Source organism: Pelophylax lessonae (assembly GCF_965119305.1).
Source record: "Pelophylax lessonae genome assembly, chromosome: 13".
Taxonomy (NCBI): Eukaryota; Metazoa; Chordata; class Amphibia; order Anura; family Ranidae; genus Pelophylax; species Pelophylax lessonae.
Genome location: NC_138780.1, coordinates 29,783,085 through 29,808,722, shown reverse-complemented (window position 1 = coordinate 29,808,722; position 25,638 = coordinate 29,783,085). Strand labels below are relative to the sequence as shown.

Sequence of the window (25,638 nt, the reverse complement as noted above, 5' to 3'; positions counted from 1 at the left end):
TCTTGCTAGGGGGACTAACAACTTCATTTTCTAATCCTTATCTTTTTATTCATTTGACATTACAGTGGGACCAAACTAGAATCACCACCAAGGCTATGGTCGACACAGGATCTTGTGGGAACTACATTGATACTTGTTTTGTTACCTTAAATAAAATACCTATTATTTCAAAACTTAAACCTGTCTCTGTTAGTTTCATTAACGGTATTCCGTTATCCTCTGGTCCCATCACTAATCAGACACAGGCACTCCTTGTCACTGCTGACGGGTCTCATGTGGAGACCACCACTTTTGATGTACTGACCTCACCACATTTTCCCATTATTTTGGGACTTCCCTGGTTACACATACATCAACCAATCATCGATTGGAAAACAAGAACTCTAACCTTCTCTTCTCACTACTGCGAAACCACGTGTAATCTCTCATCACATGGAAGGATCCTGTCTGTGGTGTCGGATGAGATTATACCAATATGTTATCAGGATTTGTCGGAAGTCTTCCTTGAGAAAAACGCTCAAGTGTTGCCTCCCCATAGGGACTATGATTGTTGTATCGATCTACTCCCTAATAGCAAATTGCCTTTCGGTCACGTTTATCCTCTTTCACAGGATGAACTCTCTCATCTCAAGGAATACTTGGATAAAAATTTGGCGAAAGGATTCATCAGACCTTCTACTTCCTCCACTGCTGCAGGACTCTTCTTTGTCCGCAATAAAGATTCAAGTCTCAGGTCTATTATTGATTTCAGACAATTAAATACCATTACAATAAAGGATCGTTATCCTTTACCTCTTATTCCTGAACTTATAGAACAGGTGCGCGGAGCTTCCTACTTTTCGAAATTGGACCTAAAAGGGGCATACAACTTAATTCGAATCCGTGACGGGGATGAATGGAAGACAGCATTCAGAACCAGATACGGACTGTTTGAGTACATCGTGATGCCATTTGGGTTGTGTAATGCTCCCGCAGCCTTCCAACGATTTATAAATGACATATTCAGAGACTTGCTTGATGTTTGTGTTGTAGTATATCTGGACGATATACTTATTTATTCTCATTCCTTATCTGAACACATAAAACATGTAAGACTCGTGTTGTCAAGACTACTTGCACATAATTTATATGTTAATTCAAAAAAATGTTTATTTCATAAAGAGGAAGTACTATTCCTAGGATACATTATATCCAAAAATGGAATCAAAATGGACATGAGCAAAATATCCTGTATTCTAGATTGGCCCGTGCCAACAACTCGCAAAGCATTACAAAGATTCCTCGGATTCTCTAACTACTATAGAAAGTTCATCAAGAACTTCTCTGCTATTGTGAGACCTCTCACACAACTCACAAGTACAAAAAAACAATTCAAATGGTCAGAAGAAGCAAATGGAGCTTTCTGCTTGTTGAAATCAAGCTTTACTTCTGCTCCCATACTACGCCATCCAGACACATCCCTTCAATATATTTTGGAGGTAGATGCTTCAAATATGGCAGTAGGAGCAGTTCTCTCACAACGACCAACAAACACTTCACCAATTCACCCAGTTGCTTTCTTCTCAAAGTCACTAAGCAGCCCCAAGGTGAATTACCCAGTGGGTGAAAAAGAGTTACTAGCCATAAAACTGGCATTAGAGAATTGGCGACACCTACTTGAGGGTACTCGATTGCCAATCCTTATATACACAGATCACAAAAACCTTCAATACCTTCAGACTAATAGAACTCTTTCCCACCGGCAGGTACGATGGTCATTATTCTTTTTAAGATTTAATTTTCTAGTGACCTATACACCTGCAGACAAAAATAAAAAAGCGGATGCGCTTTCACGATTAACCGAAGATAGCTACGCCGAGGTTCCCTCAGTTCCTATAATACCCTATGAACGTATTGTCGGTGTTGTCCGTTCCCTGAAGGAAGAGATTTTGCACAGCATAGGACTGGATTCACCTCCACCACAACTAAATGCTGATGCAGAAGGCTTCCTCTATTACAACGATAAACTATACATACCCCCTACTATGCGAACCAAGATCTTGGAATTGTCGCATGATGTACCTATGGCAGGACATATGGGTATGACTAAAACATTCAATTTACTTACTAGCCAATTTTGGTGGCCTGACATGAAGAAGACCGTACAAAAGTTCGTTTCATCTTGTGACATCTGTGCAAGGTCCAAAATTGACACTACAAAACCATCAGGTCTACTTTGTAGTTTACCAATACCCCAGGTTCCATGGGAAGTGGTGTCCTTAGACTTTATAGTAGAACTACCACCTTCCAAAGGATTCAACACCATTTTAGTGTCAGTGGACCATCTGACCAAGATGGCACATTTCATTCCTATCCGAAGACTACCTTCATCCAAGCAAACAGCGGAATTACTTGTGAAACATGTCTTTAAGTTACATGGTATTCCAAAAACACTTCTGTCTGACCGTGGTTCACAGTTTATCTCAAAGTTTTGGCAAGCTCTATGTCAGATTCTATGAATAGAGCGAAAACTTACTTCTCCTTACCACCCTCAGACCAACGGACAGACAGAAAGAGTCAACCAGTGCATTGAGCAATATCTACGTTGCTATACTTCATATCTACAGGACGATTGGGTGGACCTCCTCCCGCTGGCGGAATTTGCCTATAACAACGCGACCCACAGCACTACTAAACAAAGTCCATTCTACTTAAACTATGGGTTTCATCCCACACTTCTTCCACCACGTATCTTGCCATCAAGTAATCCAGTGGCCTCTGATTATCTTACCCAAATAAAGGATTCCCTGGGTTTACTCAACACCACCATCTCACATGCCCATAGCCAACAAAAGAGGTACTACGACCTTCGTAGAAAACCCTCTCCCCAATATGCCATTGGGGATCTTGTTTGGCTTTCTACAAAAAATTTGAGATTATAGATCCCTAGTAAAAAACTTGGACCTTTATTCCTGGGACCTTTCCCAATAAAGAAGCTTATTGGAAAAGCTGCAGTACAACTCACATTACCAACAGACCTCAAGATACATCCCATCTTCCATGTGTCTCTACTAAAGCCCCATGTTCCTAACCAAGGAATAAGGCCTACCATCTCACCTCCACCTCCTGTACAAGTTGAAGGCGGAGAAGAATTTGAAATAAAGGAGATTCTGGATTCTCGTATCCATAGAAGAAGACTCCAATATCTAGTACGATGAAAGAACTATGGGCCCCAAGACGACACCTGGCTGGATACCTCCGATATACATGCCCCTAGACTGATTCGCAATTTCCACTCGAAATACCTGGAAAAACCAGTTCTAGAGGCCTTCCGGATCCGGCCTTAAGGGGGGGTACTGTAATGTTCTGGTACCTCTGGTACCCGTATTTCCACATTTCTCTCTTAATATTGCGTCCCATCTTACTATCCAAATGGAATGCATACACCTTTAAGGGCAATGACGTCATCGCCGGGCGCTGCTATGAGCGGCTATTTCAATCGCCGGCTTTCTCTCACTCATTGCTCGTTCAAACCGCATGTTGCCTTGTCTTGTCCAATGCTGCCGGAGCTTCAAGCTATTCCCCTTGCCTGAACAAGACCGGAACCTCGCTACCGATCCAGTATCTCGCTACCGGATTACTCCATTACTCTTGGACCTTGCTACTACTAACCCATCTAGTGATAAGTACCCCGCAGGGGATTCCTTCCTCAACCTAACTTTCACTATCTACTACTGCATACTAAAGGGACTATTACTATCTAAGCTATTTCTATCATCTGCATAGATTGCTAGCTCTTGGGACTACCATCACCTATCATTGCACTAGGTTACTCTCTCTTGCATACTTCATCTGCTGTCCCCTACCACCTGTTACTATACATGATTGCTAAAACCTATCTGCATACTATCATCACCTACCACTCTCCTGAATACTACTACTAAGTGCTCACCATTCTATTGCCTGTCTCTCACCTCTATTCTATCATATACATTCTATCACTCCAGGAACATCATATTGAGTGTATGTATATTTGCATAACAGGCTGTACTCAGTGATGAAGTCCTGAGAGTTGGATATGTTGTTCAACACATTCTCTACATGACTACTGAGTGTAATAATTCTGCAGCTGCAAATCCATTCACTAACAAAAAACGCATGAGCGTTACACGGCCCAGGCATGTGGGCGGATCCCGACTTTATTGTCAGGATCTTGCCCGAGCCTGGACCGGCTCTGTGACGTCAGTCAACAGCGGGTTTCAGACGATTCTGGTGCGAGTTGTGTCCGAATTCGATGCAAATTCAGCTATACAATCTGTATGGCTGAATTTGCATCGCACAGACATCGCATGTGATTTTCAGAGCAGTGCGCTCCGAATCACATGCGGGGTCTGTCATCGCACATATGTGAACCGGGGCTTAAACCCAAAACCAAAAATTTTATATATTGCAGATTTCCAGTCATTAGATGGTGGCTGCATTTGTTTTCTTTTAGGCTTTTTCTCCTCAGCTTTCACCTGGTGATCTGGCCAGTAACACACTCCCTGTATTAGAGTGCCTCTGCTCTGGATGAAGGTGCACAGAAAGCACAGCAGCATTGTCAGTTTGGGGGGAGGGGAGTGTTAGAGGTACTAGCAGACATAAATACACTGACAAATTGAAGCTGAACTCCAGCTCACACGTTATAAGCAGTTACCTTTTGGCATAACATTGTTACATAAATAAATCAAAGCTGATCATTGTAAGCACCCCTGTCAGTAGTATATGGTTTCCATGTACCAAGCCATCTACTAACCGCTCAATATTTAGCATTAGCTGGCGGAATGTCTTCCTGAGCTGTTTTCTACATTGCCATATATATATATATATATTTATTTATTAGGGATCATCCTATTATCGGCAAAGCCGATATATCGAGGGCCAATATGCACTTTCCTATCGGAATCGGCCCCTGAGGTTACCGATATTGCCGGAGTGATTCTGGCAGCTAGAGGCATCACCCCGGTACCGGCGTCCATAGCCGACAGTCGGCTGTCTTGTAATGACAATGGATGCGGCTGAGAAGCCGCTCGGCTGTCATTACAAGGAGCGGGAAGGGACGCCCCCCCCCCCCCCTCCCGCCACCTTCCACGGCTCGGCCGGGTCTCCCATCCCACCCGGGCAACCAGCCACGCATTCGGCTCTGATCGAGTATCCATGTAAAAACCCAGAAGTGATGTCGTGACACAAACTTGGCGTTTTGAATGCTTTTAAGTGCAGAGGAGGGGTTTGGGGTCTTTTAGACCCCCCAGATCCCTCCAGAAGAGTACCTGGCAAGAAAAAAAAAATGTTTTTAAATGTACGAAAATATCGGCGCATATCGGCCGATACCGATATGCATTGGCCAAAATATCGGTATCGGTATCGGCAACGAAACACACACATATATATCTATATATATATCTATATATATAAATATATATATAAATATAGATATATATAGATATATATAGATACACAGTACAGTATATATAAATTTACTATAAAAATATATTGTACCTACCTTTCCATAAGCCCACTTCACTGCTTACTTTCCTCTATCCACTATACTATTGTCAAGTATTTGACACAATGGATAGGTCAAATACCTGTTCCCGTGCAGCTACTACCTAAAAAGGAGAAGTACAGACAAAGCTCATTTGGCTATACTTCTCCTGTGGATCACAGAAGTGCAGTTCGTTCTGCACTCCTGTGACCTGTTTTCAGCAGACAGCAGGCTGAAACCCGCTGTCAGCTGACATCACAGAGCCGTTTCAGGCTCGGGCAAGATCATGACAATAAAGTCGGGATCCGCCCACATGCGTGGACCGCTACCTGGCACAGCCTCTCTCAGCGAGAGCCTGAGTCGGACACAACTTGCACCAGAATCGGCTGAAACCCACTGTCGGGTGACGTCACAGAGCCGGTCCAGGCTAGGACAAGATCGTGACACTAAAATCGGGATCTGCCCACATGCCTGGACCGCCACCTGGCTCAGCCTCTCGGCAAGCCGCTGAGAGCCTGAGCCGGCTGCTCCCGCCCCCTCCACAGCCCAGCACTTCAGTGAGCGAGGAGGGGGCAGAGCAGAAAGCGGTAAGTGACCCTCACTAGCTCTCTGCTCAGGAAGCTGTGAGAACCGAGCGATCGGCGGTGTCCGATGGCTCGGTTCTCAGTGTTAGAGGTGCAGGGGGCAGATGCAGCATCAAACTGATGCTGCATCCACCTAGATAAGTATAAATGTGCAAAAGAAAAAAAAAAAGTTCATATTTCTCTTTTAATGTGGTTTCTCCTGTTGAGTATGTCCTATGTATGAACCAGCAAGGGAAACAGCGACAACTCCTACCCATCTTACATTTGCAGTGGATGATATTGGTATTGACTAATATTCCAATATTTGTTCTCAATCGTTTTCTGTCCACCACGCAGCTAACGTGACCCCAGAAATATCATCATAACTATTTATTTAATCAACGGTACAAAAGGACACAGCCATGAAGTCCTAACTTTGACAAGGAGCAAATAACATAAGGCCCAGTCATAATGCCCAAGCTCTGTAATGCAGAATATAATAAAAAATTCAAGAAACAGATCTATGTCTAAAATGATTGTTCCATTCACATATGTCAGAGGCTAACCATCCACAGAGTTCATAATCCTACATAGAATTTATACAAATTCACTTCAACATAATGGAGAGTGTAAAGCCCCGTACACACACGTCGAAAATTGGCAGGGACTTTTCGGCCAACGTCCGATCTGCCGATTTTCGGCTTGTTAGTATGATGCTTCCGACAACCGACTCCGTCTTTTCGGCCGAAAAAAATCTAGTGTGCAGACTATAAAATTTTTGTTGGCCGTCAACATAACGGCCGATTTTCGTGCAGTCAGTACAGATTTCGGCAGGGAAAAATCTGATGAGCAAGTCTGAAAGAACGCAACCCAACACATGACATCACTTCTGAAGTAGAATTTTGTCATGCGGGAAAATTCGTGTGCAGTCTAGGCACATTCCAACCAACAAAACACCACTCTGGACAAAAGACGGACGATCAGTCGGCCGATAATCGTTGCGTGTGTACGAGGCTTAAGGAAGACTGAGCAACAAAGACTCATGCAATAGAATATAATGGCCACCCGGAGGCATCAGAGAGTTCTTTCTTAACAAGGGAGCGTTGAATTTGCTAAACTCAGACCCTAGCACCATGTTTTCTAGACAGCATTAGCAAATCACTGACCGACCAGAAAAAGATAAATATATGATTGGTGCCATAGGTTACTGCAGTTTGGTGGATCTATGCAAGAATAAAGTGTCATCATAAAAATTGAGATACTCAGCCTGAGCACAAGATATGGGATCAATAATCAATAGTCAATAATGACATCATATGGTTCTATAGAACTGACTAGAATAGAGAAACATTCAGGTAAGTTATCACCATTGGCGTGCGCACAGGTTGTGCAGAGTGTGCCTGGGCACACCCTAATTAGGGGCTCAACAACCTGTCAATCATGATCTACCTGTCAATGACGGGCAGGTGATGGGTAGACAGTGAAACTTCCTTGCCTACTCCCGGGGAAAAAAAAAAATGTAAAAATTATTAAAAAATAAAATAATAAAAGACTACTTACACCGTCCACTGTGCTATTGACATGTCCACTGCTCTACTGACTGACACCATCCAATGTTCTACTGACACCAAACTCTGCCCTACTGACATGTCCACTGCTCTACTGACACCATCCAATGTTCTACTGACACCAAACTCTGCCCTACTGACACATCCACTGCTCTACTGACTGACACCATCCAATGTTCTACTGACACCAAACTCTGCCCTACTGACACATCCACTGCTCTACTGACTGACACCATCCAATGTTCTACTGACACGAACTCTGCCCTAATGACACATCCACTGCCCTGACTGACACCATCCAATGTTCTACTGACACCAAACTCTGCCCTACTGACATGTCCACTGCTCTACTGACTGACACCATCCAATGTTCTACTGACACGAACTCTGCCCTACTGACACATCCACTGCCCTGACTGACACCATCCAATGTTCTACTGACACCAAACTCTACCCTACTGACATGTCCACTGCCCTGACTGACACCATCCAATGTTCTACTGACACTAAACTCTGCCCTACTGAAACGTCCACTGCCCTGACTGACACCATCCAATGTTCTACTTACACCAAACTCTGCCCTACTGACACGTCCACTGCCCTCACTGGCACCATCCAATGTTCTACTGACACCAAACTCTGCCCTACTGACACATCCACTGCCCTGACTGACACCATCCAATGATCTACTGACACCAAACTCTGCCCTACTGACATGTCCACTGCTCTACTGACTGACGCCATCCAATGTTCTACTGACACCAAACTCTGCCCTACTGACACTGTCCACTGTGCTACTGACACCATCCAATGTTCTGCTGACACCGTCTACTGTGCTACTGACACATCCACTGCTCTACTGACTGACACCATCCAATGTTCTACTGACACCAAACTCTGCCCTACTGACACGTCCACTGACATGACTGACACCATCCAATGTTCTACTTACACCAAACTCTGCCCTACTGACATGTCCACTGCTCTACTGACTGAAACCATCCAATGTTCTACTGACACCAAACTCTGCCCTACTGACACATCCACTGCCCTCACTGGCACCATGCAATGTTCTACTGACAGCAAACTCTGCCCTACTGACATGTCCACTGCTCTACTGACTGACACCATCCAATGTTCTACTGACACCGTCCACTGTGCTACTGACACGTCCACTGCTCTACTGACTGACACCATCCAATGTTCTACTGACAACAAACTCTGCCCTACTGACACATCCACTGCCCTCACTGGCACCATTCAATGTTCTACTGACACCAAACTCTGCCCTACTGACATTTCCACTGCCCTGACTGACACCATCCAATGTTCTACTGACACCAAACTCTGCCCTACTGACAGCGTCCACTGTGTTACTGACACGTCCACTGCTCTACTGACTGACACCATCCAATGTTCTACTGACACCAAACTCTGCCCTACTGACACATCCACTGCCCTGACTGACACCATCCAATGATCTACTGACACCAAACTCTGCCCTACTGACATGTCCACTGCTCTACTGACTGACGCCATCCAATGTTCTACTGACACCAAACTCTGCCCTACTGACACTGTCCACTGTGCTACTGACACCATCCAATGTTCTGCTGACACCGTCCACTGTGCTACTGACACATCCACTGCTCTACTGACTGACATCATCCAATGTTCTACTGACACCAAACTCTGCCCTACTGACATGTCCACTGCTCTACTGACTGACACCATCCAATGTTCTACTGACAACAAACTCTGCCCTACTGACACATCCACTGCCCTGACTGACACCATCCAATGTTCTGCTGACACCGTCCACTGTGCTACTGACACATCCACTGCTCTACTGACTGACACCATCCAATGTTCTACTGACCCTAAACTCTGCCCTACTGACACGTCCACTGCTCTACTGACTGACGCCATCCAATGTTCTACTGACACCAAACTCTGCCCTACTGACACTGTCCACTGTGCTACTGACACCATCCAATGTTCTGCTGACACCGTCCACTGTGCTACTGACACATCCACTGCTCTACTGACTGACATCATCCAATGTTCTACTGACACCAAACTCTGCCCTACTGACATGTCCACTGCTCTACTGACTGACACCATCCAATGTTCTACTGACAATAAACTCTGCCCTACTGACACATCCACTGCCCTGACTGACACCATCCAATGTTCTGCTGACACCGTCCACTGTGCTACTGACACATCCACTGCTCTACTGACTGACACCATCCAATGTTCTACTGACCCCAAACTCTGCCCTACTGACACGTCCACTGCTCTACTGACTGACACCATCCAATGTTCTACTGACACCAAACTCTGCCCTACTGACACTGTCCACTGTGCTACTGACACCATCCAATGTTCTACTGACACCAAACTCTGCCCTACTGACACGTCCACTGCCCTGCTGACTGACACCATCCAATGTTCTACTGGGCTGCACATACCTATAGTTATCACTATATATGGTCTTTTAGTGTCTATTTTAGCATATTCTATTGAAATCATAGTAGAAGCATGCAATATGTAGTTGCATAGTAACAGTTGCAGCAACAGATTATGTAATGCTAACAGCCATGTAGTGGAATCCAGTAATACAATTCTGTACAACACCGCAAAACCTTATATCTGGAGATAAGAAGCGGGATTTGTCCATAGTATCTGACCCCACGCTTTAAAAAAAAGCAAGCAAGGCATCTGAAACATTTTTATGTCTGCCATATACAAACACTGAGGTTATTTGATTTACTAAAGGCAAATAGGCTGTTCACTTTGTAAAGGAAGTTGCACTTTTCAAAGATTGCCCATTCACTAAGCTCTGGAGAAAGTTCCCTTGCAAAGTGAACAGTCTATTTGTCTTTAGTAAATCAACCCCAAACGGGAAAAAACCAGACCATTTCCCTCATCCTTACTCCTGATTCACAGGGTTCTTCCCCCCGAGAACCAGTGCTAGGGTGCGGTTTATGGTTGGCTATCATTGCTTAGAGATGCTTAGCTTGGCTGTTACAGCAACACCACCCTGGGTGGGAAATCTAAGTGTCACATACCTGGTTAGGGAGGTGTAGAGGAAGGCCTCTCATACAGCTCCAACTCGGGGGTAGTGGAACAGTAACTATGAAAGCACGATGGGGTAAGAGTGCCTATGATCAGTCCAGTAGCTTGTGTAGGGATTGTGTAGGGATGCCAGAAGACGAAACAGCTGACAGCAGGCCGATGTGAAAGCAGAGCAGGCTGGAAGCAGACAGGCTGCGGATGTGCAGCAGGAAGCAAGAGTCTGAAGATAATGTGCTGGACTGAAGGAGCTGTAGCAGGCTGGAGAAAATGCAGGGTCAGACAAGCCAGGTCAATAAAGGGAAGGCAGATCAGGCATAGATGGTAGACAGGAGAATGGTTGGGTCCCAAGGCCAATGTCGGCAATGGTGCACAGATCAGATAAGAGAAGGTAGAGGCAGAATCCGGGGACAAGCCGAGGTCAGGGCAGGAAGCGGGCAAGGATGGTCAGGAGCAAGCCAGGTCAAGACAAGAGGTCACTCACAGGAATCAAGAACATACACAGAAGGCTGTATACCAAACAGTTCAGAAGCTTCATTTATTAATGCAGTTTGGCGCCAGTATTGGTAACTGGCGTGCATTTGGGAATGCTCACACACGTGCTTGGCCCGTTCCCAGGCGGCACATATGCATATGCGTGCGCCTTGGAACTCTATCTGTACTATGGTGAAGCCTCTCCTGACAACAAGCCCAACTGGTTTTTACCAGGGCCCCCAATGGTGATTGGTTTGCTGTGTGATGGAAACAGGTGCAAGCCTCAGGATCACCCCACCAAGAGATGAGCATGAACAGGGAGGCTATGATGTAGAGAAGGTACACCAGGGAGTGACTAGAGAATGTACAGATCCAGGAAGGGACCAGCAAAGGACTTGACAGCAGAAGAGAGCTCAAAGCAATCCAGGTCAGCAATAGCTAAGACAGCAGAAGAGAGGACATATTCAAGCAGAGGTTTTAGAGCATGCGGCAGGAAAGAGGGTATGTCTCTCTGCTCTGCAAGTATCGGAGCCGGCATGCATTCCCCACTGGCTCTAGCCAGAAACTCAGAAACCGGATATGACATCACCACAGGGCAAAACACTCCCCAATGTGTTTTGTCTATTGGACGAAACGTATTGGAGTGTGTTCTTCATAGTGGTGACATCACATCCAGTTTCTGGGTTTCTGGCTAGAGCCAATGTGGAACACATGCTGGCTCTAATACTTGCACAACAAAGCGGCAGTGCTTCCCCAAGAGTTTATGCCTGCATGTCTGTGCCGATATCTAAGGCACCATCCTATGTGAGTGTGTTTTTTTAACTTGTTTTATTGAATGAAAGCACATTTATGGTTTTATGCGATGAGTCCCCCCTCTATCTTTCTGCATGTATGACTGGATTTTTCCCGGGGCTGTGAATGAGGAAGGATCTGCCCAGAGGGTTGTCCTTACACTTGAGCACGGTTTTGTTTTTGGATGGAGCACAGTTTGAAAGTCCAGTTCCCAGAGGAGCACATCCGAATTCTTTAAAACCACTAGAATAAGTGTATTTCTTTGGATGGAGCTCTGATTACACTTTCATGCACTTTTTGGAAATGACATTTTATTTTTTTGTGTAAAAAATTAACACATAGCCATTAAAATATTCCCTGATGAAGGTGGCAGAGTGAAGCGGCTGAAACGCGTTGGAAATTTAGTTAACTACATGTTTTGTATTAAAACCTTCTGTTTCTATTTTAACATTTCGGTGTAGCAGTCCAAATGTTTGGTCCAACCATTATATTGATTGCCTGAGGTGTTTCACTGAGGTCCCTCGGTGTATGGAAGCAGCCTACATATCACGCAGGTGTCTCATTGGGACAATTCACAGGGCCAAGACAAGGGGTGGGCGCAGTGTGTATTGTAGGTTCCTTCTACTATAAGGCTGACAGGAGTAGTGACATCACTACTTCTGTCAGCCCAGCCCTGGAAGTGGCAAGAGGAGAAGTAGAGAGCCAGGAGCAGGTGCTGGCTGTGCTCTCTCTCCCCCTCCTCCTCATAGGCTCGCAGATAAGAAGGGGTGGGGGCACAATTTGGCATTAACAAAAATGGCAGGTTGGTCATTTTTTTTTTTTGTAGCCCCAACAACCAAGAGTACAGAACTAAAAAAAAATATCTTGAAAAAGCAGCTGACAATTCGAGGAGAACAGTGCCGTAGATTCCCATTCTAGATGAATATTGACTGAACCATAGATATCTTTTTTTGACAGGATCACTAATGAAAACCGTGATGGTCAATGAACTTTCTAGCTATACGACTTCCTGTCCATGTGGCCCAACATTTACCATCACACTAAAGTCAGGTCTTCTCTTCCCCGACCTATATATCAGGTAGAAGCAGAACTGACTATACATAAAGTGATCGTGTCCAGTAAATTTAACACCATCATCGTAGGCCAAGACAGTGCTGAAGCTTGTAAGTTGTCAGTTTTCTGCAGGGACCTGAGCACTTAATGTGTTTGTGGGCCAACCATCAAACATCGCCAATAAAAATTTGCTATTAAAGGCCTTCTTGCTTGCAGATCCAGACCATTTTACCACCTAGCCAATATACTTATAGACTAACTGAAGACAGCGTGACTTGACACAAATGAGATTCATTGTAAAAACTGACAGAAAAGTATAAACATAATATTAACAGAACGTACTCTATATGAACCAGTGGCGTAGCGTGGGGGGTGCAAGGGGGGCCAGCCGCACCGGGCGCAACATCTGGGGGGGGCGCATCCACAGTGTCACCCTGTCTGTCTGACTCTGACATACACAGTTCACACAATGTCTGCGGCTGCCTCCATCTTTATGGCTGAAAATGGCTGGTCGGGGCAGAGCTGGACTGTGCCTCACCTGTCCATTGGTGTAGGGTGGGGTGGCATTGCAAGCCAAGCCCCGCCTATGCTGCCTCTCCTCACTGCTCATTCAGCAGCCTGGCGCTGTCACAGAGTGGGTTTTTTTTTTTAATCACCTGATTAGAGCCAGAGACTCTAATAGGCTTAAAAAAAGTGTGGACCCGGGGCGCAGAGAAGTGCGCCCGAGCCCACCCATTGTGTGACAATAGCAAATGAAAATTCGCTATTGTCACACGGATCCTCCTCCTGGCCAATCAGGAAGTGGGTCCGAGACCTGCTTCCTGATTGGCCGAAAAGGCGAACGCGTGCCATTGGCCGAGGAGGAGGCGGGAGGACTCGAGGAGATGCGGGGGACTGAGTAGAAGCCGCCGCTGCAGGTAAGTCTCTTTGCAATGAAAGGGGACACGCTGGTCTGTCTGCATTGAAAGGGGGCACGCTGGTCTTTCTGCATTGAAAGGAGGGCACGCTGGTCTGTCTGCATTGAATGGGGGCACGCTGGTCTGTCTGCATTGAAAGAGGGCACACTGGTCTGTCTGCATTGAAAGGGGGCATGCTGGTCATTCTGCATTGAATGGGGGAACGCTGGTCATTCTGCATTGAATGGGGGCACGCTGGTCATTCTGCATTGAATGGGGGCACGCTGGTAATTCTGCATTGAAAGGGGGCACTCTGGTCATTCTGCAATGAAAGGGGGCACGCTGGTCTGTCTGCTTGAAAGGGGGCACGCTGGTCTGTCTGCATTGAAAGGGGGCACGCTGGTCTGTCTGCATTGAAAGGGGGCACCGTGGTCTGTCTGCATTGAAAAGGGGCACGCTGGTCTCTCTGCATTGAAAGGGGGCACACTGGTCATTGAAACTTGTATTTAGATGCATTTTACTTTAATTACATCAGTATTTTCATAACAAACAATACATGTGCTTAGGGGGTAAGGGTTTCTTTAACTAATCTAGTGGAAGAGACTCGAGTGCTAAAATCCCACGGGTTAGGGAGCGCAAATTACTTGACAACCCACGCTACGCCACTGATATGAACTCAACAGCATCCATGTCAGCTAAAAGAATTGTTGGCTGGTATGTTTTATGGACTAATCGCAATAAAATACCTGTTTATGTTTGGATTATATAGGAATTCGCCATAAAAAGAACTCCAGATGAAGGGGTAAGTACAACATAGGGGTATGAATCCCCATTATAGCTTCCCCATAGAATCCCCATTATAACCTTCTGAATCCCCATTATAGCTAATACCACGAAGGAACCCTGTTCAGCTGCAATTTAAAGTGGAGTTCCACCCTAATTTTATACTTACCTCCATCTTCTCGCTCCGGGTCACCTGAAAAAGAAATGGATAATCGCATTTTTTTTTTTTTTTTACTTACCTCGTACCGAAGAAAATATACTTACCTTACTTCCTTCTTCCTCGGCCGCGGCCCGTCGTCACTTCCTGGCTCTGCAATGATTCCTGGGAGCTGAACGTCATCGCTCCCAGGAATCATTGCGCCTGCACCGGCCCCGACGTCAGTTCCGGGGAGCGCGCATCATCCCCTTCTAAACAGCTTCTGGGCATGCCCAGAAGCTGTGGAGGGATGACGCGCGTGACCCGGAAGTGACGTCGGGGCCGGCACAGGGCATCGTGGGACCGAAGAAGGCGGAAGAGGACCCCGAAGAGGATCTCGCTGGCTTCAAGCTGCCCACATCTGAGATTGCAGCGCTGGACAAGAAGTTTTCAAGGTAAGTATTTGTCCTAACAGGTAAGTGCAACCCGGGACAGATCAGAGGCTAGCCATTGTGGAATGTGCTAGCCCTGACTGTCCCGGAGGTATTTAAAAAAAAAAAAATCAAGGGTGGAACTCCGCTTTAAATTGTACACAATACCATTTTACATGGCCTCTGCAGCTAAAATCTGAGATTGTAGATCTGTGGGAAAACTATATAGCTGCAATGAGCAGGACCCTTCCCATTTTACTACACAGAATTGTCAAATTTATTGAGGGCCTTAAATGTAAAATAAATGTAGCCGTGCTAGAATTACTGTGTCCTTATGTTTGGATCGCAGCCTGGGCCATGTCAGGACGCTCCTTTAAGAGTTTTATAAGAAGGATTGGTTTCTCCCTAGAAGCGCCAAACTGGACTATAGGGGATGTACTTTGTAGTTCAGAAGAAGGGCAGAGACCATGAGGTGGATGACTGACTGAACTACACTCCCAGGGAGCTTTGGGGATCTGCGGAGGATCATGGGAGGAGGTATACTGTATACTGGGGGCACGGTCGGATGCGCGCTCTCTTGCTTCGGGGACTCGTGGAGTGCGGTTCAGAGAAGGAGAGCAGCAGAGAGACTGACCGAGGCAAAGGCCCGAGAGTGCGGCCTAGAGCCCATCCTGAGTGGAGTGGATGGCAGAAGTCACGGGAAAGTGACTGGTCCAGTGTGAGAGCTGAAGGGACAGCGAGTGGCGCTGAGAGAACGGCCTAGTACAGTGTACGCTGAGAGTCTCCCCTGTGACGCAGCATCAGAAGGAGAGGTCCTGCCGAAGGACAAGAGGGTCACTCGTGGACACTGATGTTACATTAAAGTGCCTGGTGACCTTTGGGAACTGCAAGTTTATATTTAATAAAGAGCTCCAACTGCCGATGAAGAAGTGCAAGGCCTTGCTAGCATAGAGATTACACTATCTTTAGTCCTTAAAGGGGGCCCCGGTTCTAGAATATATTCCTGCCAATTGATTTAGACTGATTAATTAGCTGAACAGGAAGAAGCAGATTACAGTTTGAAGTTACTATATCGGAGTCATACTATAGCAGCTATAGTTATAATACACTATAGTCACTTTCACCTAATATATATATATATATATATATATATATATATTGTTTGAGTATTTTACATTTGCTGGTGTCAATCTCCCAAGCTTCGCCTATATTACTGAGATTTTGGAGAGTGACACCAAACTTATTATTACATACAGATTTGGTGTTTCTTATTTGTATGCTTTTTTTACTTGCTTTAATCCAGTAATTGGTCAAACTGGTATCTGGGTGTTGAGAGTATCTTTGCACTATTACACAGAAAATGACTGAACCTGTAGTGCCTAGTGGGTCGGATGTTTTCCAAGGTCCAGGGAGTGCATTGGATTTTCCATTAACCAGCAGCCCCCAAGGGGGGTCGTGCTACATTTGGGGGCTCGTCCGGGATCCTCTGGGTCACTCCAGCCCTGAGTACACCCCTTTACGAGCCAGTTCCAGGGAGGGCTATGAATCTGACCCTTGCCAGAGTTTGGGGACATTCCCAAGAGGCCCAGCTGGACCGGAGCATCGTGTTAGAAGTTACTGGCAATGAGTGCACTGAAACAGAAGTTCGAAGGCTTTAGTCCCTGACCAGAGGGCCTATCTGCTAGATGATCGAGCTGATGATGAGCTGGATGTCATCCAGGTGCTATTGGAATGGCAGGAAGACATACCTGAATGCTTCCAGGTAGAAGAAATAATTTTGGATGGAGGAATTCCAGCCAGAGTGTTTTTCCAGTTGGAAAAGAAGTAGATGATGGGAGGGGTATCACCGCCATCGCCAGTCAGCCCCAGCCCTGTGAGAGGGGGATGCCAATGGACTGGGAGCTCCCCCCGCTTCATTCTACATAGACATGAGCCGGCTAGTAGATAGTCTGGTCAAGAATGAGTCCAATGGTGCTGTACAGAGCTACAGAAGGCTGCAGTTTTTCTCAGGTCAGTTGCCCACCCCTTTGGGGGAAGAAGACTTTGAGAGTTGGATGAGCCAAGCCACTCAGGCTGTGGAAGAATGGAGTGTACCCGAAGCAGTAAAAAGGCCGAGACTCAGTGAGAGTCTAACTGGCCCCGCTGCTAAGGTGATTAGAACCTACGAATGGGCAATAAGTATTGCCTCAGCCACCCCTCCGGCCTTAGACACCCTGATTGATGTCTTTGGACGAGTTGAGAAGACTACATATCTGCTGTACAAGTTCAATCACAGCCACCAGCAAAGAGGGGAAAGGCTATCAGACTATGTTTCCCGGGTGGACAAGATGTTGCACCAAATCTTGCTGAAGAAGGGTATAGATCCCAAAGATGCTGACCGGGTGTGGTTAGACAGGGTGTTGCAAGGGACTCGGCCGAATCATCCCATCGTCCTGAAGCTACTACTGAAAGGGGTCCGGAACACCCCCACCTATCCTAAACTGATGAGAGAGGTGAGGGAGGAGGAAGCCCTACTTGAAGAAAAGAGTCAAGGAGTCAGAGAGTTGCTGAGCAATAAAGGTCGGAAAGAGAGGACTTTGGCCCGTTTAGCTTGAGTGGAGAACAGTCTCTCGGACGGAGAAAGTGAAGTGGATGTCGATTTAGGCCATCGTGAAGACCCTGGGGAAAAGAGGAAACTGGAAGAGAATTCCAATTTTACTGACCTTATGATTCAGGTGGCACAGGCCCAAACCGAAATGGTCCAGACTTTGATGCAAGTTGTGGAAGCACAGGGAAGGATTCAAGAGCCAAAGAGGAACTTCAAGGGATTGAACCTTCCACCTCTTTGAGATAAAGGATGCTTTGAATGTGGGGAAATTGGACATTTCCGTGCTAAATGTCCGAAGCAAGGCCTAAGTCCTGAAGTGCTGGAGGAGCTGTTGAAAGCATTGAAGAAATTCTTCTTTGCCAAAAAGGTGGAAAACTTCAGGGGACCTCAGTGAAGAAGCCAATTGAGCGTCCCAAGACCAACCAGAGCTCCAGCAATAGTGAAACTGGTCATAGACAACGCAGGGTGTGGTTCACCGCCCCGCCCTCCCCTTACACACCAAATATTCAAAGGGGGCCGTCTGGGTTGGGGGAAGAGACACAGGAGGTTAGTGCATCCTCTCCACCAAGGAAGAAGAAAAGAACCTGGTCACCTGTGATGAGATCCATAGAAGTACAGACTGCTGAGTTCCCCGGAAGGGATACCCCGAAGAGGGTAGAAAGGCCAGTGCCTGCTGTAGGGCGGAAGTTGTTTACTCCCACAGAGAGGCGGATGCCCAAGAAGCTGGTGGGGCCATCCCCGATAGTCTCACTACAAGTGGAAGGCATTTACACTAAGGCTCTATTGGAGCCCAAGTAACATTGCTATACAGAGACTTTTACAACAAGTATTTGAAGCATATCCCACTGTGCAAGCTAGAGGAGCTGGAAATTCTGGGCCTTGGACCCCAGAAATTTCCCTATGATTTCTTTCAACCCTTCAGCAGAGGAGAAGATGGAGGGGTTTGACACTTTAGCAGTAGTGTGTCCTCGACCTCCTGGAGCAAAGCAAAACTCCCTAATCATTGGGATGAATACTGACTTGGAAAGCAGAATGCTTACCCCTTTAGCCTTGAGGGGTTCCAGCGAGTGATTCAGGGGCAGAAGGCCCCTGCCGAGGGAGTGGGGAAGCTGTGGCGGCTGGACACTCGGGAGCGGGTGTTGCAGCCGGGTGAAAGGACATGCATGAAGACCATCGTTGAGTTGTCCTGGGATCAGCCAGGTCCCTTTGTGATGCTGGAAGACGACCTGTTGGGGGGAAGATAGCGGACTGGAGCTAGTCCCAGAAATAGTCCCTACCAAGGTCTTGTGGCGAAATGGAGGATCGGCCAGTAGGCCTGAAACCTCGAATGGTATTGGGGTGAGTGAGTGTTGCCACCCATGTGTCCTTGAAGGAGTTGATCTAGAAGGAAGGGGGAGGTGAGCAAGTAGGAGACCCTCAAACTCGGGGGCCCTGCTGTCCCATTCAAGTGGGGGGAGCGGGTGAAGAGTAAGTTATCAAGATGGAAGAAGTTGTTCTCAAGGAATGATTACATAGAAACCTAGAATGTGTCGGCAGATAAGAACCATTTGGCCCATCTAGTCTGCCCAATATATCTGAATCCTATGAATAGTCCCTGGCCCTATCTTATATGAAGGATAGCCTTATGCCTATCCCATGCATGCTTAAACTCCTTCACTGTATTTGCAGCTACCACTTCTGCAGGAAGGTTATTCCATGCATCCACTACTCTCTCAGTAAAGTAATACTTCCTCATATTACTTTTAAACCTTTGCCCCTCTAATTTAAAACTGTGTCCTCTTGTGGTAGTTTTTCTTCTTTTAAATATGCTCTCCTCCTTTACCGAGTTGATTCCCTTTATGTATTTAAAAGTTTCTATCATATCCCCTCTGTCTCTTCTTTCTTCCAAGCTATACATGTTAAGGTCCTTTAACCTTTCCTGGTAAGTTTTTTCCTGCAATCCATGTACTAGTTTAGTAGCTCTTCTCTGAACTCTCTCTAGAGTATCTATATCCTTCTGGAGATATGGCCTCCAGTACTGCGCACAATACTCCAAGTGAGGTCTCACCAGTGTTCTGTACAGCGGCATAAGCACTTCTCTCTTTCTACTGCTTATACCTCTCCCTATACATCCAAGCATTCTGCTGGCATTTCGTGCTGCTCTATTACATTGTCTTCCCACCTTTAAGTCTTCTGAAATAATTACTCCTAAATCCCTTTCCTCAGATACGGAGGTCAGGACTGTGTCAAATATTCTATATTCTGCCCTTGGGTTTTTACGCCCCAGGTGCATTATCTTGCACTTATCCACATTAAATTTCAGTTGCCAGAGTTCTGACCATTCTTCTAGTTTTCCTAAATCCTTTTCCATTTGGCCTTTCCCTCCAGGAACATCAACCCTGTTACATATATTTGTGTCATGATGATTACGATGTGGGGTGCGCCAAGAGTGCTCAGCACCGAATTCGGCTGAGCGAAGACACTCGACCGCGGTGAAATAGTCTATTTCAGTATATAAGGTGAGTGTACTGGGAAAATAAATGTAAAATTCAAGATTTGCGTGGGTGTGAGAAGATGTCCGCCTCTGTTTCATGTTCGGTCACATTAGGAACCCTATTGGAACGCATGGCGGCCATGTTGGAACGCATGGCGGCCATGTTGGAACGCATAGAGGCCATGTTGGAACGCATATCGGCTATGTTGGAACGCATAGCGGCCATGTTGGAATGCATGGCGGCCATGTTGGAACGCATGGCGCATGCACAGTAACTTGTTCTCGTCTGAACGTCACTTCCGGTTGCAGAATCTGATAGGTAGCGCTATTCTGATAGAACAAGGGCTTCGCACACCTTGACCTTTTTGATTTTATACCCATAAAACATGCCCATCTGTTTTTAACTGAAATGTTTATTGTTCTTTGGTAAATTGTGTTATTTTTTTACTTTTTAGGCCACTGTTTTACTTCACATCAATAGAAGAGAAGATAATCTCCTTCTATGGAAACGTGCAGCTCCCCATCACCTCAGCAACAGGCTATATTGGGTTCTTGCCATTGCTCAAAATGGCGCCAGCGCGGAACTCACTGGCAGAGACATCCCGCCTCTAGTGCCCTCACGTGCCGTTCTACCACGCCCCCGTGTTTGCTTCACGCGGTCAGACGTCACCCGAAAGAGGCGGGGACAGCCGCTAAGTACCTATGAAGGGGGGGATTTCTCGGTGACGTGACCTATAACGAAAGCCAAGGTGGGAGGTAAGAAGCGAGGCGGGGGCGGGAAGATTTCGCGTGACGCAAACCCAGTTTTGTGTGAGAAGAAGGTGGAGCTTTGGACGTTATGCGTAGTCGACGTCCACAGCGTGTGTTTGGAGGGACGTTATGCGTAGTGGGCGGGGCCTGCTGGTGATTTTGCGTTTTCAAGGCTACGTCCGCCCGCGGAGGGAGGGGCGGAAGCGTCAACCGGAAGTGGGATTAATAAGGCGGCTGGTACTTCCTGCTCACTCGTATGAGGAGACTGGAGGCGGCCGAGGAAGGAGGAGAAGAAGCGGAGAAGCTGTGAGCGGAGCGGCTGCCACTGGTAGGTGTCTGTGTGTACACCGTGCGATGTATATTCCTTCTATAGGCTGGAGCGGACAGGCTTCACCCTGCTGCAGGCCTCAGCCACCTCTCCGGCCCGGAGAACACCAGTACTGGGGATGTGTGGCCCAGAGCAGGGCTCTCTGGAGGCAGCCTGCCCTCTATGGGAAGTATATGGCTTCAACCTGTGGATAGAGCCCAGCCTGGGCCCCACATACAGAGTCTCCGCCCCCCAGGGACCTCTAATGCTTACCTGTGTAAACATCTGGACTCTGCTTGATTTCTATTGGAGGAGACTGTTCTGCTGTGTGACTGATGGGGGTTGGGGAGACATGCCAGGTACACAGCTTGCTTTACACTTGGGGGGGGGGGGCGGCTGGTGAGGGTAACAGACAGCTGAGCCGTGATTGTACCGCCCCTCATAGGCGGGATCACCTATGCACACTGTTTGTTTTGGTTGCTGTGATGCATTTTTGGTTGCGCTGTCATTGATCTCTATTAGAATGAACGTCTAATGATTGCGCACTAAAGCGCTGGACTTGGATGCGCTTTTGTGAAAATGTGCGTTTCTTAATGGTAATGTGCAAAAATAAATAAAAAAAAATGGGAAAAATACTTCACGACACCCAAGACGCGGCGCCGGCAAAGGCATCCAGGGGGGTTGTATACGTCACTACTATAGTAGTTCTCTTCTGCAAGAATGGGACCCCTCCATGTAAATAAAGCCGCGCCGCAACCAATGACTGATGGTGTGGTCTTTACAGGGTTAAAACTCAGGAGACAACTTTTTTTTTTTTAATGCCGGTGGTGTGTGAACACACTAACACCCGGTGCATAAAAAAGTGCGCACACGCAAAAGTGAGAAACACAAAGTGCGGATGGTCCACCTCTGAAGATGATGGACCCATACTTTGATCCCCCAGGGTGCAAGACTCCTGACAGGGACTGAGGTACTCACTATGGGCTACTTGGCCCGAAACCAGGCAAACCCCGTTCTATGGGAGGACTTCTGAAACAGCCCACCCCAAGTACTAGGTGGGGCTCCCCCGAAGGGAGACCCCCATGAGAGAGGGCGAGCTAAGCCAGAAGGCCATATCCACCCCCTCCGAAGACTTTCAGGGCAGGCCGAGGACCTACGCCATACTCATCGTGCCGTGAAAGTGTACAACCGACACATAAAGGGCAAACTGTGAACACACAAAAGAGTGGGGAAGTGAAGTGCAGGTAGTGTCAAAGTGCAAGACCTTGACAGGCCCCCCGGCCAGGAATAAAAAATTCCTCTGGTGCCAGCCAAAAGGCCCGTCCCAAGAGGCAGGTGTGAAAAAAGTGTCTATGTGGTGCAGTGACCAAGGTGCCAAAAACTCAAGGCCTGAGGACCCACACCCTACTCATCGGGGAAAAAGTGAGATAGAAAAGTGACAAACTACAAAGAAAAAACACGAGAGTGGAAGTGAAGTGCATTGCTGTCAAGGTGCAAGACCCATCTCAGGAGGCAGCTGGTCACCTCACTGCTGTCTGGCACCCTCAGTGAAGTGATTTGTTGTGGATTACTCTTCAGAGGGGTGATGTCAGTTTAAATGAGACCTGGAAACATTAGTGGGAACACTCTGATGGGGATTAAGGCTTGGCAGGAGACGAATTAGTCTCAGCGGGGTGGTATGGGCTGCTTTGTTTATAGGTTTCAGAAGTACAACAATATTGCAATAGATTTATATAGCTGATCGGGTACAAGTACAGGCAGTCCCCGGGGTTACAAACAAGGTATGGACTGTAGGTTTGTTCTTAAGTCAAATTTGTAAGTCCGGACAGGTGTGTGTGTGTGTGTGTGTGTGTATGTGTATATATATATATATATATATATATATATATATATATATATATATATATATTAGTGTGTATGTATACACACACACACACACACACATATATATATATATATATATATATATATATATATATATATATATATATATATATATATATATATATATATATATATATATATATATACACACACATGTGTGTGTGTGTGTATATATGTGTGTGTGTGTGTGTATATATATATATATATATATAATATAATTTTTTTTTTTTGTGTGTAGCTCATGCCAAAAGAATAATTTTTTAGTTTTTTTGGATAGTATAGGGAAGGGTAACGCCCCCATAACATTTGTTTTGCTGTCTGTTCCCCTGTTTAGAAGATTTCACCTCACTTTCTGTCCTTGTGACAACTGGATTTTGAAAATTTTGGGTTATGGAAAGAAGGATTAGGGATAAAGCTACAGTGGAGACACCTTTTTTTCCCATGAGAACTCTTACAGGAGTGAATTTCCCTTCCTAGGGGGAGATTTCTCCTCACTTCCTGTTGTCTCCCTCTGTATATAGGAGTCGTTTGTAAGTCGGATGTTTGTAACCCGGAGACTGCCTGTAAGGGCTCACTCAGGTGGGGGGTGGAGTCTGTCCTCTGTGCTGATGTGTGCGTCCACCTCAGAGCCGCCACCGGCCAATAGACATGGATGCGCCATGATTACCATGCAGAGGCCCTCTGTTCTGATCCGTTTGCCCGCTCCTGCCTGTGTGTCAGAGGAGCGGGGCGCTGTGTGTCAGAGGAGCGGGGCGCTGTGTGTCAGAGGAGCGGGGCGCTGTGTGTCAGAGGTGTCTGTGCTGGCTCTGTGTCTGCATTCACTTCTATGGACTGCTTACACACATCCCTATGGTAGATGCACATGCTTTTGCTGGGGGCTCTGCATGGAAAAATTCACCCATCTGAATGTCCCTTCAAAGTGAGCACCACCACTGCGATTCAATACTAGAGGTTAGGTGAACCCTACTTACTGTGTCACTACACATTGAGGAGTTAGGCAGCCCATAACATTCCCCCCCCCCCCCCCCCCCAGCTGGTTAAATGTGATAGAAGTGAAGCAGGGCACCTCTGTGATACTTCCTTCTAATCTACTGCTGCATTGAAGACTCTGTGATGAGGATGACAGCTTCTCTGCAGAGTGAGGAAAGCTGGAATTTATTTAACGTAACAAACCAGGGCTGGACGGATCTCAGCAGACGAGTCATTAATGCTCCTTTAAAAATGTCAGGAATTTTTTTTTTTTTTTTTGTAGCTCAACTGACCATTTAAGAACCTCCAAAAATAATTTTTTTTTTTTTTTTTTGTTTTGTTTATATTAATGTATTTTGCATAGAATGGTACCAAGTATTGCACCTGAGCTGCCCAGCAGGGCTTGCAGCCGAAAAGCACAGTTAGGAAAATGTATTGGACAGACTGGCTTCTGAGTTTCAGAATGTCCTCTCTAGTTATACTATAGGAGGACTTCTACCTGTGCTGTGTCTATGGGGAGGCTTCTACCTGTGCTGTGTCTATGGGGAGGCTTCTACCTGTGCTGTGTCTATGGGGAGGCTTCTACCTGTGCTGTGTCTATGGGGAGGCTTCTACCTGTGCTGTGTCTATGGGGAGGCTTCTACCTGTGCTGTGTCTATGGGGAGGCTTCTACCTGTGCTGTGTCTATGGGGAGGCTTCTACCTGTGCTGTGTCTATGGGGAGGCTTCTACCTGTGCTGTGTCTATGGGGAGGCTTCTACCTGTGCTGTGTCTGTGGGGGGGGGGGGGGGGGGCTTCTACCTGGGCCGTGTCTGTGAAGGAAGCATTTTTACATTCTGCACTCCTATGGGGGTCACTGTGAGGTGTATGCATGGGGAAGATTCCTACTCTATGTATGAAGGGAGAATATGCCTTGATTTTTCAGAAGACCTGGAATGTCCATCTCCCGTGGTCCTGTGATGTGTTCAGTGGGGGATTTGAGCTCTGGGCATCTTTTGATGTTGTTTTTTGTTTTATGGTGTGTCTGGGCGAATAGGATTTTGCGGACCATGCGAATTGTAATGTCTGCTTATGAGTGTGCAGCAGCTCTATTTATAAATGTATTCCGAACTAAAAGTTCCATTATGCCAGCTCTACAACAGATGGAATAACAGGCGATGCTCGGGACACAGCTACTGAATCATCTCACACAATACTCTGGCACTTTGTGGTAAATGACATCTCCCAATATTTATCGGTACGTCTGTTCAGGTACCCGCCATGGCTGATGAAATACCACTGAATGGTGACATTCAGATTTTATTTTCCATTGCTGCAACCACAAGCAGCAGTATGTCAGTAATGTGTGGTGGCATTTGTTGCACTTTGTGTTTTGGGGCAATCCCTACTTAT

At 46.4% G+C, this 25,638-nt stretch overlaps 2 protein-coding genes across 2 annotated transcripts in view; both read left to right on the top strand.

Moving 5' to 3' along the window:
* The window catches only part of LOC309569129 (uncharacterized protein), a gene marked incomplete at its 3' end in the record, with an annotated part of 331,735 nt that extends 314,630 nt beyond the window's left edge, over positions 1-17,105 (top strand). Inside the window, exon 8 of the mRNA XM_082274891.1 lies at positions 16,919-17,105. Within this exon, the coding sequence (XP_082131017.1) occupies positions 16,919-17,105 (187 nt within the window). The remainder of the gene's footprint in view (positions 1-16,918) is intronic.
* Positions 17,106-21,282: 4,177 nt separating this feature from the next.
* The window catches only part of LOC309569952 (ETS translocation variant 3-like), a 67,318-nt gene continuing 62,962 nt past the window's right edge, over positions 21,283-25,638 (top strand). Inside the window, exon 1 of the mRNA XM_082275945.1 lies at positions 21,283-21,415. The gene's annotated coding sequence lies outside the window, so the exon portion shown is untranslated. The remainder of the gene's footprint in view (positions 21,416-25,638) is intronic.